Raw genomic sequence first — 16,823 nt, forward strand, 5'->3', positions numbered from 1 at the left:
GGTCTGATGTACAGCCCACAATTCCTGCTAATGCCTTAAACAGTGTTATGACTTTCCCAGTTATTTGTCTAAGACTAGCTCTTGCACAGGCGATGAAACAAGACCTTACTGAGACGGTGGTGGGAGGAGGGTAAAGACATGGGGTTTTGGATGCAAAGACAAGGCCCCATCCTTTCTAGCTGGCTAGGATTCCTCCTTGGGCATCCATCACTAACACTGCACAACGGCCAGCACTGCCAACAATTTCTCGCACCTGGTATTAAATCAGCCGGTACCTTCCACCTCCTGCTGCCTGCAGTTATGCTCCACGCAGCACAGTTCTATGCTTGTTATTGCAATTTTGTGGAGCTCTTTTGATTTACAGCTGTTTTTACGACCGTTGAGACAGCCACAAATTGAGGAAATCTCATAAAACAGAGAGCAAACGTCTCCTTCACAGCTCAGGCAGAGTTCTGGCAGCACTACTTTATTCCACTGAGCAGGATGTGTAAACAATATTGAGTCTCCCGAGTGACTGTATCAGTACAGTTAAGTGGTAACAGCTTGAAAAATGCTTTTCCCCGAATTAGAGGTAAAACTTTCAATAGGCCCCCAGGCTAAACTAAATTGGTGACATTTTGCAGAAGGAAGAAAGGGATAATCTTATGCATATAAATACAGTGGGCAAGAGCTTGGAAAGATGTCAGGGCTTAAACTGAACTTAGGATAAGCTTTGGGAAAAGGGCCAATGCTGGATTTGGATCCTTCTGTAATGGATCCTGCATGTTTCCTTCCAACTCTGGCCTTCTGCACATCCAAAAAACGGCTTTTATTGAGTATCCAGGGACTGAGCAGTCAGACAAAATACCCTTGCATTCCATTTAGAATAAGCTTTTTTTTAACATGAAAAAGTGTGCTATAAATGGTTAATATAACGAGCAATATAAATTCGCATCTATAAATTTTTTATTTTCCTCCGCTTTGTTAGTCACTGTAGTGCGTATGTGCTTCTTCTAAACGGAGCCTTTTCACCGCAATTGGCATATTTTAGATTGGGTACTTTAAAACTATGGCCGGCTTCACCTGTCCATGAAACGTGAACTGTCCTCAGATCACAAGAACCGGATCAACCACCACATGTCCTGACCAAACTATCTTCTTCATAGACCTATATGAGGCAGTTGGCTCTAGTCCATAGAGACATTCTGAAAAACATTTTCCCCGTGCTAAATAGCCTCAGAAAAGAGGGCTCCACTGTCTCCCACTGATAAGTCTGAAAAAAGGTTTTCTTGGGTGTAAAGGCTAACTTGGAGCTACTGGTTCTCCTTTAAAAGATCCAGTAGCTGTAAGGAGTCTTACAAGTAATAAATACTAAATGAGTAAAATGTATGCAAAGTAGCTGTGCTCCATAAAAAAAAAAACTCTTTAGTGCCACTTGTATGTATCTATGCTGTAGGTCAGTGCTCAAGCCATGCAAAAGCTTTGACATGACACAGGACCCAAAGCCCTGAATATTCTCAAAAATTATAAGTATATAATGAGCACAAAGGGTAGTTGTCTTTCTGAAATGTTAATTTCTTTGCTTGTATATACAGTGGCACTTTTTCATTTTCTCCAGTAGCCTTCTGGCTTGTCCAGGTGATTTTTATAGCAAAGTGCAGCAATGTTCTTTTCGAAGAGCCATGGCTTTCTCCTTGTAATTTTGTCATGCTCACCATTGTTCAGGTAGGCCTGATTAACTCTATCTAATGTGAGAAAGGTCTTTTATTGCCCCTGAGACTGTTATCGTTTACCTTGTGTTCTTTTGTGACCTTGTGGACTGTTTTGAGCTGTTTGAGTGATCTTTGTTGGTCGAAAACTCTTGGTGAGGAGGAGGATGATCTTGAATTTTCTCCAATTGTACACAGTCTAGCTGTGCTTTGGTGGAGTCCCTACTCTTTATAGAGCGTTATTGTAACCCTTTCGAGCCTGATGAGCGTCAACAACTTCATCTGACTTCATCAGAAATCTCCTTTATTTATGCCATGGTACACTTCCACAAACGCCTGTTGAGAAAATCAGCTTTTGATGACCCTATTCTTTATTATAACAAGTCGCGCACTCACGCCGGATTGTCATCCCATTGATTTGAAGCACTAGACAAGAATTTCACCTTCAAATTATCTGCTAGTCTTAAAAGTTCATAGTTTTGACTTTGAGAAGTATATTGCATCGTTTTTGTATTTTCTTTTAAAAAAAAGTCCGTCTTAATATCTGTGACTTTTTTTATTTGGTTCACTTAATCTAGTTTTAGGACTGTTGTAAATAGTTGATGTGGATTTAGAATTTATGCAGAACTCTGGAAAATTCTTAAGGATTCACTGCGTTTCAAGCACCACTACAGCATAATGTATCCGCTTATTTTATACCAAATAAGTTGACTAATATTTAGATTTTGTTTTCATGCAAGGCTGCTAAAACCCAATGTTGTCCTTGTGTCATGTAGCTATTTGTTCCTCTGTACTCTACTTCATTTCTCTGTACTCTATTTTCTTTGGCTGTGTCTCGGCTCCTTGACTGTTCTGTATGGACAAGCTGAATGTAAAGTCTTACCCCCTGTGATTGATCAGCTCCCATGTGGCTCCCTCAGAGTGTTAATTTGTACAAATGGGACAGACAGCCAGGATGGAACATGACATCTGCTTTATGCCATAAGGTCACTAGAGATCTGTGAGCAGCAATAATTGCTCCATGTAGCTAATGGGATTCTCCTTTTCACTGTATGGTGCAAATGAACTGAAAAATTATTATACTGTGTCATGGTAGTGCGTTTTTGTTTTAAAGAGTGTGTTCAAACAGGGCCAAATATGTTGCAGATTTTAGGCTGGATTTGTTGGCAGAAAATCTGCAGCTATCAGCAGCAGCAGAGTGTTGGGGGGAAAAAAGCTTCTCAATTTATACCATTGTATGCACTAAGGATTCAAACTCTTGCTACAGACCTTCACACTTGATTTCCCTCTTTTAAACGCATAGCTTGAAACTTATCGTAATTCTCCAGATAGAATCAACATGGAAGATGTGCTGTTTTTTCAAAAGAATTGTGGCAAAATCATCTAAGGCTGTGGGCACACGTAGCGTTTTAAAACGCTCACTAAAAACCGCACTCCTTCCCAGAAATCACGGGTTTTTTTCCCCGCGATTTCACCGCGATTATGATCGCGATTTTACCGCGATTATGATCGCGATTTTCGCGTGCGATATTCAAGCACTTTCCAAGCGATTTGAAGCATCGCTTGGAAAGTGACAGGTTGGTCACACTCGTCAAACATAGTGTTTGACAAGTGTGACCAGGTTTTTACTATTGAGGCAGCCTATGTGGCATCAATAGTAAAAGATAGGATGTTAAAATGCTAAAAAAAATAAAAAAATCGGTGTATATTTACCTTTCGGCGTCCCGCGCTGCATTCCCGGACCTCAGCGATCCCAGTAATGCCTTGCGAGACCTGTGATGACGTAGTCTCGCGTTGCTATAGCGATCTCGCGAGACCACGTCATTACAGGGCCTTGCCACAAGGCATTACTGGGAACGCTAGGCCGGGAATGCAGCGCGGGACATCGTAAGGTAAGTATACCCGGATTTTTTATTTTTTATTCTTTATTTTACAGGAGGATGGTACCCAGGGCCTGGAGGACAGTCTCCTTTCCTCCACACCGTGGGTACCAACCGCACATGAGACGCTTAACTTCCCGCATGGTGGGCATAGCCACATGCGGGAAGTAAGCGATTCTCATGCATTCCTATGGGTGCGGAATCGCGGCAATTCTTTGCGATTCCGCACAAAAGAATGAGCATGCTGCGATTTTTTCCGCGATGCGATTCCGCCGCGGAATAAAGCGTAGCATTAGCACAGCATGTGCGGAATGCCATAGGAATGCATGGGGGGGGCGTTCTGTACACGATTTTTAAGCGTTTTCGCGCCGAAAATCGCGGCAAAAACGCTTAAAAATCGCTACGTGTGCACATATCCTAAGTCATGGAAAGCTTTGCAACTGTGCCAGTCATCTAATACAAACCCCCTTTTAGATGAATGGAATGTGTATTCCACCTTATTGAATAACCAGGCTCATGCAGGCAATACTCTACCAACTGCTGTGGCCAGTTGATGCTCTATTTTGAATCGTTGACCCGTCGCTGGTGGGCTTAGCTTTGGCCGGACTGCCACAGTGACACCACAATATGTGTCAATATCCCACCTCTCCACCTGTGCGATATTTCTTGCCTATTAAATTAGCTAATATCCCGATTCGTAAAATGGTATTTGGGAACTTAGTGTTTGCTCTACAGCTGCTTTCTAAATGCAGTCCTCCACTTTCAAATGTTTGTGTGTTGCCATAATGGAGCTCTCAGAACTAAAGGTAAATCTCTGAAATGTCTAAACCAGTGTTTCCTAAACCCTCTCCTCACGGCCCCCCACAAATCATATTTTCAGCATTTCCTTAGTATTGCACACGTGATAGAATTATTATTAAGGCCTCAGAAACTGGCACAGGTTCTCACCTGTGCAATGCTAAAGAAATCCTGAAAACGTGATGTGTTGGGGGCTGTGAGTACAGGGTTTGGGGAACACTGGTCTAGACTGTTGTAACAGTGTACATTTTTTATTTTGGGCATGTGCTTTTTTTCTGTTTACGGTAGTATGATGCTTGGCTGGGCTGCCTACACACGGAAGATTGACCACATTGCCACTGTGGGACTGTACGAATACTCCCAAAGCCAACATGCTAGACTAAACTGGTAGATTCATCACTTAATTGAAAAATAAACTGTACATTATGCTTGACCAGAGTGGCAAGTGATCATTCTATCATGCCATCCATATCTGTTTTCAATCAAATTAAACATTTTAACCTGATAGATTTGAGATTTGTCTATCCAAACTATGAATCTTTTACAAAACATTTTTATATACGAAGCAGTGAATACAAGCTACCGTAAATGCTTTGCTGAATATCTTCTACAGCATCTTCTACTTCCGTGCCTGTTTTTCACTCTATTTTCCATGTTCGTCCTGATAGACAGCACTGGGACATTTTTGAGGCTATGTGCACACGGTGCGGATTCTGCTGCGGATCTGCAGCGTTTCTGGCCCTGCGGGTCCGCAGCAGTTTCTGCTGCGTTGTACAGTACCATTGTTTTCAATGGTAAAACAAAATACGCTGTGCACATCCTGCAGATTTTTCCGCGGGTTACAATCCGCAGCATGTCAATTCTTTGTGCGGAATCCGCTGCGGTTTCACACCTTATCCATTATGAGGTGTGAAACCGCAGGACTTTTGACCTGCGGATTTACCTGCGGTTTTTTACAAATCCGCGGGGACAAATCCGCAACTCTCAAAAGTACGTGTGCACATAGCCTTACCTTTGCCAAGCCCCGTCTGGTACTCCGTTTGTGCTGGCGTTTACTTGATGACATCAGCTGATTGAAGCCAAACCCTGAAGAGAAATTTAATTCAGTGAAATTTGAGTGACCGTGCACAATGCCCAACTGTTGATGTGGATGCTTCCTAGCATTGCTTTCCATACCTAAAATATTTAGGAGCCTCCTACTACCACTGATGACTTTGACTTTCAAATATTAACAGAGTGTCTGGTATCCTGACCATATAACATACAAACGTTTAGATTTTATATAGGAGTCTTCATATTTATTATAGCTCGACCTTCTACATGTGAATGCAGCTGAGCTGCAGTACCAGAATATGACTGATGGTGGTGCATTATTGAAAAAATGACCAGTATGTTGGGTTATTTTGCTTGCCATTATTACACTTTAACATGTAAAGGATAGGTTGAAAGACTTGTTTAAGAGTAGTTTGAATGATCATAGAGCCTAACGATCCAGATTTTCACCTTGAAGTAGTAAGTCCAAGACCACCAAAAATGTAATACTAGCTATAGGACTGCACTGACTACTGGTTATACTTACAGTAACAATTCTTAGGACTTATTGCATAAGCCAGTCATCCAGCCATATCTCTTTATGCAGAAATGTGAAGTTCATAGAGCGCAGCATTGACTGTTGGATGAAGGGAACAGGTTCTGAGTAATAATGAAAATGTGGGTGAAGTATTAGATTAGGGAATGTATACTAGACTGAAAAGGTGTGGGGGGTTTTAGGATACGCTTAAAAATGTTCCGTTTAACTTTAGTCGTACAAGAAAAGCATTCGGAGCAGGAGGTTCGGATTATAGACTATATTGGTATTGGCTCATTGTCAAGAAGAACACATGTAGGGCGGTAGACAGATGATGAAGATATATACATGGTGCAGCACCGTGGAGAGTTTTGTGGGGGAGGGTGATAACTTTGATTTATGTGGAATAAGAAGCCGGTGCAGTGACTGGGACAGTATAGAGGCATGGCTGTAGTGGCTTGGTGAAAGCTTAGGCTGTGTGCACACGTTGCAGATTTGGTGTGTTTTTGTCTGATTTTTACTGTTTGGATTTTTGATAAAACCTGAAGCTAAACCTGATGCCAGCAAAGCGAATTAGAAACCTTAAGGTTATGTGCACACGCTGCGGATTCTGCTGCGGATCCGCAGCGGTTTTGGCTCTGCGGGTCCGCAGCAGATTCTGCTGCGTTGTACAGTAGTACCTTTATTTCCTATGTAAAAAAAAAAACCCGCAGTGCACATGCTGCGGATTTTTTTCGCGGTTTACAATCCGCAGCATGTCAATTCTTTTGTGCAGAAGCGCTGCTGTTTCACACCTCATCCATTATGAGGTGTGAAACCGCAGGGCAAATCCGCAGATAAACCGCAGGACTTTAGTCCTGTGGATTTATCTGCGGATTTTACTACAAAATCCGCACCACCAAAAAACTCTGTGTGCACTTACCCTTAGGCTATGTGCACACGTTGCGGAAACGCAGGTAAAACCGCAGGTAAAGTGACCTGCGGTTTTGCCCTGCGGTTTCACACCTCTACTATGTTAAAGGTGTGAAACCGCTGCGGAAACCGCCCAAACAATTGACATGCTGCGGTTTGTAAACCGCAGCATAACCGTGCGGAAAAAAAACGCAGCGTGAGCACAGCGTTTTTGAAAACCCATAGGCTTTCATTGTACTGTACCATGTCAGCGGAACTGCTGCGTTTCCGCCGGGCCAAAACCGCTGCGGAAACGCAGTAGAATCCGCAACGTGTGCACATAGCCTAAGTATCAGTTTTGTGTGTTTTTGCCCTGCATTTTTCACCATTGACTTCACTTCAATCAAAAATGTGCAATTTTCCTGCTAAGAGATGCAGAAATTTTACTCAACGTGTGCATATACCCTTACAAGAAGCATGTCAGTCAGTTCATGCTCCTCACACCACAGGCAGCATGATGCAGAGCCTGACTGCATAATTGCAGACAGGTATGTTTTTCTCTAAAACACCAGAGCGACCGGTCAACTACAGTTGGGCGGGGAGAAGTGCTTGGGAGGCAACTCTGGACTATTCTCATGTCTTCCTATGTTCCCCACGCAGATCTTTAATAGTCCGGCATGTCCGAGAAAAACATTCCTGGCTGCATTTGTGCAACTAAGCTCTGATTCATGCTGCTTGCTGTTTTTGCAAGCTTAGATCGACTTGACAGAATCTCTTTAAGAATTGTTTGTCATCCAAGTTAGATTGGCGAGAGAGAGGTTTTGTAAGGGCCCCGTCACCAGCGATCCCGACAGCGATATCAATGTGTCAGGATCGCTGGTGAGCTGTCAGACAGCTTCACCAGCGATCAGCATAGCGACGCCGAGCGCACAGCGTCGCTGTGTACTTTAGTTACCAGAGCACTGATGCAGGGAGCTGGTAACTAAGGTACACATCGGGTTTCTAAGGGGCGTGCGTCACTTAGAAACCCGATGTGTACCTTGGTTACCAGCTCCCTGCATCAGCGCACTGGTAACTAAGGTGCACATCGGGTTTCTAGGCACAGTGCGCCCCCTTAGAAACCAGATGTGTACCTTAGTTACCAGCTCCTGGTCGCTGGTCTCCCGCCTGTCACACACAGCGATGCGTGCTGACCAGCGGGAGACCAGCGACCCCAAAAGTGTCCAGGGCTTTCTATCAACAATCAGCGATACTGGCAGGGGGGCCGGTTGCTGATAGGTGTCACACAGCGAGATTGCTAGCGAGATTGCTGTGTGTGACGGGGGCTTAAGGGGAAGACTGATTTAAACGTTAGACAGATGTTCACATGGTTTGTGGATTTTGGACTAGTATCCACGTCGATATCCATTTGAAAAGCTTTGTACACCAACCCTAAGGGTATGTACCTCCGCAGCGTCAAACCTGCAGCGGCCAGATGTTACAGCATAGTGGATGGGCTTTCAAAAAATCCCATGCCCACTATGTGTGCGCAGCCACATCCGGCTTCCCCTCGGAGACTGACATAGCACACGTCTTTCCAGTGCCACAGTTGGCGCATCTTTGGATTCTTTACTGTTAGGGCAGTGAGAATCTGGAATTCCCTGCCTGAGGAGGTGGTGATGGCAAACTCAGTCGAAGGTTTCAAGAGAGGCCTGGATGTCTTCCTGGAGCGTAACAATATTGTATCTTACAGTTATTGTTAGGTTCTTTAGAAGGACGTAGAACTGGGGATTTATTCTGACAGAAGTTTATAGGCTGAACTGGATGGACTAATGTCTTTTTTCGGCCTTACTAACTGTTACTATGACATACTGCAGTCTGGAAACATACACCGCATGTCCATCTCCGCGGGTGAGCCACGGGCGCCTGTGCGCTAATAGTGGGTATGGGATTTCTTGACATCTCATCCACTATGCTGTAACAGCTAGAGGACGCTGCAGGTTGGATACTGCGGTTGTACTCAGGGTCCAACTTGCAGTGTTTACTGACCGTGTGCACAGACCCCCAATATATCTCCAAACAGGAAATTAATTTTCTTTCCTTCCCAGAAGCCAACTTTGAATTAGCTTTATTTCAAGTGACGAAAAAAAAAGCATGCAATGAAAATAACGCATGTAAAAAATGTATCAAAAACGCAGGTGACCTCAGATGCAGATTTCACCTGCTTCAAATTCTGAATAAATACTGAGCCATTCCTGACCGCTTGCACATACCAAATGTTTCCATATCAAGAAAGGGATGGATTCTGGGGAAAATTAACGAGTTCGGCCACTTCCTCCTGTTAAAACAGTTTTCCTGACCAGCGCTACTGTCCATCTAATAGCTGCTGGTGGAGGACCATGCGACCAGTCCATCAGCCTCCTCCAATAGAGAAGCAGCTATCCCATGAGAGATTTTTTAGTGTGAGTGCACACAGTGCGGATTCACCTGCTGATTTTTCCGTGGATTTGCAGGTAGTGACCTGCGGTTTTCCTGCAGATTTGCCAGCGGTTTTCCCCTGCGGTTTGACACCTGGACAATGGAACAGGTGTCAAACCGCTGCAGAATCCGCAGAAAGAATTGACATGCTGCGGATCTAAAACCGCAGCAAATCCGCACGGAACTATCTGCATCATGTGCACTGCGGTTTTGAAATCGGCTAACATAGTACTGTACATTGTGGATCTGCTGCGGATCCGCAGCAGAATCCTCAGCGTGTGCACACACCCTTACAATTGGAGGAAGCTGATGGACAGGACTGGTCTCTTGTTTCTCCACTGTCATTACACTAACAGAAAAATTTGTAATTTTGTTTAATATTAAATTTGCAGGCAAGCAAAGAGCCTGTAGAACTAAACTGCAAAATTTGTAATGAAACTGCTGCATTGATTTTTTTTTTTTTTTAAACAAAATACATGCATTTAATTAGAATAAAACAAAAGAAGTGTCTTGAGCGTGCGAGTGATATATAGGGAGTGTAGTAGGAAAGATCTGAATCCTGTATCATGGCAAGACAGCATACATTTTTAGTAGTTCTAAAGGGTGTCCTTGAGTCTGTTGACTTCCTCAGCTTGTAGCTATTGGTCAGCAATGTAACCATTGCAGTACATTTTTGTAACCTCGACAAGTGCTATTTGTACCTATTAACTGGTCTTATGGTTGTGATGCAAATTCTCAGCTGTCATGGACTATCTGACCGAATACAATAATTCATCTGGATCTGTTTACCTTGTGTTATGGTTGGGGAGCTGTAGCACAGTGTATACAATGTTGTAAAACAACTCCCATCAGTTTAATATTTCACTATTGATAATTGTATTCTGTTTGATGGCTCAATGTTGCACCCTTGAGGCCAACAATAAAACAGCTGCAGAATGGCTGGCTGTTTTTTGGTTGTCTTCTAAGGAAACCTAAACATTTTAAGCATAGATTTTGTCCTAACCTTACATTTAACCATGTGAAACCTGTAAATTAAATTAATTGAATTAAATGGCTGTTTGTGATCTTGAGTTTAACATTTTGCTTTTATTTTATTTATTTTTTTAGTGCTCTAATGTTGGCTCTGAGATCCTCTTCTCCCCTGCTGCATCCACAGGTAAGCATGTCTCAATGCAGTTCACTTTTAATTACGGTACTTAATTACTCTTGTACCAAATTATTTTTTACTATATTTTGTGAATTATCAATCACTTTTGCATCCTTTTTTATTATTAATATGCACAGTGGCCAATGTTATAAATAAAGTTGAATTGGATGCAAAAAAAAATAAATCTAAAAACAATATGAAAATAAAATAAGACTATGGAAGCTATGAAGTAAATGTCCATTTGATCAATGCACCAAACGTGTCATTGAATGTCCTGCAAGCGTCAGCCCTCTGCAGGAACGGATAGTATGTTTATATTCCCTTGACAGATCATGCATTGATCTTGAGGTCAGACAGTTCTGTTTGAGTTCAAACAGTGAAGACCTTGCGTGGCCTAGGGGAGGAGCAGGTCCTGATGCTTACCTGCCTAGGCCTCAAAGCAAATGCACTTTTTGTGGTTTTGCTGTTAGAGTAGGACTTGCAAGTGTGAGGACCCGTGACATGGGTTGCGAGCGTCCATATTTTGACCATAATATCAACTAATACCTCACATATATTTGTGTTTTTTGCACTTTATTTTTTTCAGGGTGCAGTTGGGCCAAGATGGCTCTGTAAACTGTGGCCTCTGTTCACACAGGATGCATTTGAGAGGCACTTGGCAGCCCGCCTAATCTAAGTGTATGGGCTTCATTAATAGGCTGTAAGCCAGATACTCTGCATCCTCTGTGTGTGAACAGTGCCGCATACAGATTGTATCTTTTGTGCACTGGTGTACGAAATGGCCAATCCATGATTGTAGGCTGGCTGTCTCATCGGTATTACTGCACCTGTGCAGCCGCCATCTTTATTTGGGTCCACTGCACCCTGATAGTACATTTGTTTTGAGACCTAGACAGGTAATCATCTGTCTATTTTTTTTGTCTTTTTTAGATTTTTGGAGGATTTTCAAGTCCTCTTTTTGTGGTTTTGCAGAGGAGCAGGTCCACCCTCTTTGGTAGTGCAATCGAACCCCAGGTTATCCAAGTAAAAGGATACACCCATATGTATTGTTAATATATCACTTGTCTGCATGGATTTCTTTTTTTGCCTTCCCAAACTCCAGTCCTCCCAGCCCCCAATAGATCATGTTTCCATGTTTCCTTAGTATTGGCAATTGATGGAATTATTATGAAGGCATCAGAAATGACCTGTGTAATACTAAGGAAACCCGACATGGTCTGTAGGTGTTGGGAGGACTGGAATTTGGGAAATACTGATCTACCTTTTACCTTGTGATGCAATTTCTGGTCACATGTAATATGTGGTTTTTGTAAACAAGAAAGAAGCTGTTCCTAAAGATATTTCGATTAGGTCGTCAATGTTTTTTAGAAGCTTGTAGTTATTAAAGGTGTAAATACTATTTGATAACCCGCTGGTGGTAATTTCCAGACAAGATGTGTCCTCCTACCTTCCTAGGTCTGAGACAACTCTCAGTTCCTGCTGTCTGTCTTGTGTACAATGGCATAAATAAGCAAAGCTCATCAGAATTTCGTAAATGACACCCGAGCATTTGCAAACCATTTACCAAGCTTCACAGATGCTCTAAGGAACGGTAGAAGTAAATGACGAAAACCAGCGCTGACTGCACATGAGCGTGACAGTGTGTAACTCCTAATAATCTTCCACTTACTGTTGGAAAATACTAAAGATGTGTGCATGCTTTGTATAGGAAATCACTTCTACTTAGGGCTCTGGTTTTGAATGTTGCTCTCTTCTCCATTGCTTAGATGTATGGCTACTTCTTCCAGAATGCTACAGCTTGTGCCTCACTGAAGAAAGCCGCAGCCCCTCTCCCTCCTTGTCTCTAAGAATTAGTCAATAGGAGAATGATGTGCGATGCTAATCCCACTCTGCAGTATCCTGGCAGCAGGAACCTTATTGATTTTCAGATTAGTGTTGTTTTCAGAAGTGCCAAACCTTGCTCCGCTTATGAAAGGACATTGCTTCTATACCCAGGAGATAATGGCCCCTTCAGTTCAGCAGGTTGCAGCAGTTAACTATTACCCTGTGTGCTTCTGATAGCCTAAGTAGTATATGACCATGTTCCTTACATTATTGGTCACAAAGCAAGACTTGTAATAAAAGCCAATAATGTTAATTCATAGAATTCGTATGACTGGTTGTGCTGTATCTACTAAGGCTAAGGTCACACAACTGTATGAAGCATTGTTTTTCATCTGGACATCCACTTCCGACATCCATAAGGCGCCCAGTTTTACACATCAGTTGGTCATTATACAGCGCCTGCTGCCGGTCTGTATGGAAAAATGTTCGTGTTCTGAAGTAGATACCAAATTACAGTATAAATGATGGGGTTAACATCCACGTGATGTTAAATTTCTTGGTGAAAAAGAGAGCATGATCAAATTTGGAATGTGGGACTGGTTTTAGTCTCTTCCTGCAGATATCAACCTTTCTGGGGATGAACCTCGCAGTTAATCCGCAGCCAAATCCTCACATGTTAAATGTAGGTGGCGCAGCAATAAGAATCTGAAGGCTGAAGTATTCTGCCATGTCTAAATTTACTGACAATTAGCAGCTCAAACTCCCATTTTGTCAGCAGACAGGAACCATTCCACAACTACATCTACTGAAAGAACTAACCACTTAATGATGGCAGGTCTTGCTGTGCTGCCTCTCTTAGGGTATGTGCACTCGTTGCAGATTGGCCTGTGGAATTTTCCGCACAGAATCTGCATCTCTTGTCAGAAAACGCAGGCCAAACTGCTTGCAGATTTGTTATGGATTGTCATGTGTTTTTTGATGTGCGGATTTGCCTTACTCAATGTTTAGTCAATGGGTGCAGAATCGCTGCGTTTGCACAAAGAACTGACATGCTGCGGAGAAAAAAACTGACTCCTCGCGGATTTTTCCGCAGCAATGTGCACAGCAAATCTCAAATTCCCATTGACTATCATTAGTATTGTACTACACTGCAGGTTTGATGCAATTCCGCGCTTCCAAAAGCACTGTGGAAACCCATCAAAAAGCGCAACGTATGCACACAGCCTTAGGGAATGTGCCCACCATCAGGAACTGCTATGGGTTCGACATTGCATACTTATGCAGTGTCAAACCTGCAGCAGCCAGATGTGGATGGGATTTCAAGAAATCCCGTGTCCGCAGAGACTTACATGAACTACGTCTTTCCAGAACATGCACTGCATCCATAACGCTGCTAGTTCTGGATCGTGGGCACCAGGCCTTACAGGGTGCAGCTGTTGACAACACAAAGAAAATAGGTTCTGCAAATGCTGTGAGGAACACTATCTAGTAATGTATAGTAGTGAAGAGGTTAAACCATCTTGACTGCTTGCACGTCTAGACTGTGTTGCCATGGGAACAGGATGTATGGGACACTTGCCATACAAATTAGGGGTCTTAATTAGCAACTGGTAGCTCATCTCTTGGTTTTCAGGTGGTATTTTGCATCTCTTCCCCATAGACCAGAATGATCTGAGGATTGTTGACAGATGATTAGCTACTACCAATAGTTGTCCCCATTCCCCGAGATGAAATAGCACATGGTGCTTGAGGGTACCGTTACACGTAACGATGCACCAGCGATCCCGACAACGATATGGATCGCTGGTGCATCGCTAAGTGGCCGCTAGTGAGCTGCCACACAGGCAGATCTCACCAGCGACATAGCAGTGGTCAGGGGTCGCTACTTACCTGTCAGACGAGGTGATCCTGACGTCCACGCGTCGCTCGTCGGCGCCACAGGAAGCCCAGCAGGAATCGGCCAACGAGAAATGGCCTAGGCCATTCGCGCGTGATCAGCGATCATCGCGGGGGAGCCGGTCGGAGGTAAGTGTCACATGTAGCGATATCGCTAGCAATATCGCTGCTACGTCACAAAACCAGTGACGTTACAGCGATATTGCTAGCGATATCGCTACGTGTAACGGGCCCTTAAGAGCGTGTTGTGCATTTTTACAGTGATAGTAATTCCTAAATGTGATTGTGGAGGGGAATATATGGACTGATTGACATAGTGGAAGCATATTACTTTTTCCCATTGGTGGCCAAACAGCCATTTTACTTTCTAACCTAGAAATCTGACCAGTACAATGATTTTCAGTTTTATCTTGACTCCACAGCCAGTTTTATATACAGCATATTCTCCAGTTTATTGCATTTTAGGAAGACCACTGAACATTTGTAGAGAGAGAATTATGGGGATAGATCATAGATATAGGATTGTTGCCAGACTGACTTTCTAGACTGAATTTGCATCAACTACTTCACCACAATTTTTTAATTTTTCCTTTTTTTTTTCCCCTATTTTCAAGAGTCAAGACTATATTTTTTCAGGCAACATGGCCAAATAAGGGCTTAATTTTTGTGGATGAGTTGTAGTTTTGAATGACATTATTCATTTTAGCATAGAATGTTCTAAGAACAGAAAAAAAAAATCCAAGTGCAGTGAAAAGGCAAAAAATCACAATTCTCCCTCTTTGTTTTTTTTTTTTTATTCAGCTTTCATTGTTCAGTAAAAATCACTTGGCATTATGATTTTCCAAATTAGTTTGATTACAGCGATATCAAGGACTTATCCAGGGTTTTTTTAGTTGTTGTTTTAGTTGGAAATTTGAAAAAAATTGTTTGACTAAATTTTTTAAGACCCGTAATGTTTTCATTTTTCCATCTGGAGAATGAGGGTTTGCTTTTTTCACAGGGCTGACTTTATTTTATACCCTTTTATTGAAATTGTTTTGGGGTGGGAGGGGTTTGGAAGTACAGCGACTTAAAAGTGACAATTTTGGCATGTTCAATAATTTTATATTTTGATATAGTTTAGTTTGGGATTTTTTTTTTCCAGATTTTTTTGGACACTGCGACAGCAAACTATTTTTTTTTTTACATTTGGGAAAAATTGGTGATTTGAAGTTTTAGGTTTGAAAACGTTTTATTTTTTAGTTCTCTTATCATTCTATCACTTGTGCTATCCCATGTATTACATACTGCAATACTGTAATATTGCTGCACTCTTCTGGAGCTTAGGATGTCGCTAAGCTTCACCATAATGTCAGCTACCTGGGGTCTTCTACAAACCTCCAGTAGCCATGGTGAACCATCGGTTCCCTGTGATCATGTAGCAGGGGGCTTATTCGAGCTGGTGCTGCACAAGGTTGACAGCGACATTCAAATGGTTAAACTGCATTGTTTGGAGAACGCTCTGGTTGCTGCAGTTGCAGACAGATGCCAACTATCTAACACAGCCGCCATCTGCCTGGTATGAAGCCGGCCCTGATTAAATGTATGTCATGAGTACGCTCTCACGTTCAGGAATTGCTGCAGGTTTGACTGTGTATTTATGCATCCTCAAAACTGCAGCAGCCAAATGTTACACTATTGGATGGGATTTCTAGAAATCCCATGTCCACTATGCGACTGTGCACCTGCAGATCACCCGTGGAAACTGACATGCGGTGCATTTTTCAGGACCGCAGCATGTCAACTTCTGTTGCGGAAACTCTAGTCTCTGCAGCAGAAATGTAATAAATAGAAAAGTATGTATGTAAATCCGCATGGTTCACTGAAAACTTGTGGATTTACCTGCGTTCAATAGATTGTAGCGCTTTGGATGCAGCGAAAATATGCTGCGTCTAAAACGCTGCTCATTCTGGATTGCGGAAATGAGGGAGCAACTGTACATAGCTATGAAATGCTGAGTGCAATCTGTGGCTTATGGCACTTAACACGCAGCAATAATTTTTCTAATATATTCATTGGTAGCAATAACTAACGAGTGTAAATTCACCAATAGATAAACAACCTTCTCGTTTTTTACTGGCTTCTGGGACATTTGGTAGGTGTTCCCAAGTAGTTTTTGATTCCCAAAATGTTTCTCAAACGGGAATTTAAATGGTTGAAAGTGTCAGTAGCAGTCGCTTTGACGCTGCGGCGCCTGCATAAAATTCCAACATGATGCGTTTGAAGCGGGTTGCCGCATCGTCAAAACGACGCATGCGGAGGCATCCGCATACATCCACACGACCTGCGTACCCCATGTTAAAGATGGGGTACGCAGGCCGCATGCAGAAGTATGCAGACGTAGGCGGAGCTGACCGGAGATGTGGCCGTGGGCGGAGTTTCGCGGAGGAAGTCCGCAGACGGCTGCACTCCTCCATACGCAAATGTGAAGCCAGCCTTACTGTGACTGCAAGGTCTAAATTTGATAATTTAGATCTGATGATGGGTTCTCCTGGCTATGTTCAACCATGAACAGGAGCAATCCACTCTAGATATTTCCATTTTGTCCCCATATTACATGGATCACCTCTTGGTATCCTGGTACATGTGACTTGTAAAGTGAGTGACCTATGTATACAGCTAAATACAATTCAGCA

The 16,823-nt window shown here is 42.8% G+C and overlaps 1 protein-coding gene across 9 annotated transcripts in view; it reads left to right on the top strand.

The window, feature by feature from the left end:
- Positions 1-16,823, top strand: part of FBRSL1 (fibrosin like 1) — an 830,184-nt gene that overhangs the window by 766,755 nt on the left and 46,606 nt on the right. For all 9 annotated transcript variants that reach the window (XM_073559016.1, XM_073559012.1, XM_073559019.1 and 6 more), the window contains one exon: positions 10,389-10,437. In XM_073559016.1, coding sequence (XP_073415117.1) covers positions 10,389-10,437 — 49 coding nt within the window. The remainder of the gene's footprint in view (positions 1-10,388; positions 10,438-16,823) is intronic.

Source organism: Dendrobates tinctorius, unplaced genomic scaffold (assembly GCF_039654945.1).
Source record: "Dendrobates tinctorius isolate UK_male_01 unplaced genomic scaffold, ASM3965494v1 ptg000265l, whole genome shotgun sequence".
Classification (NCBI taxonomy): Eukaryota; Metazoa; Chordata; class Amphibia; order Anura; family Dendrobatidae; genus Dendrobates; species Dendrobates tinctorius.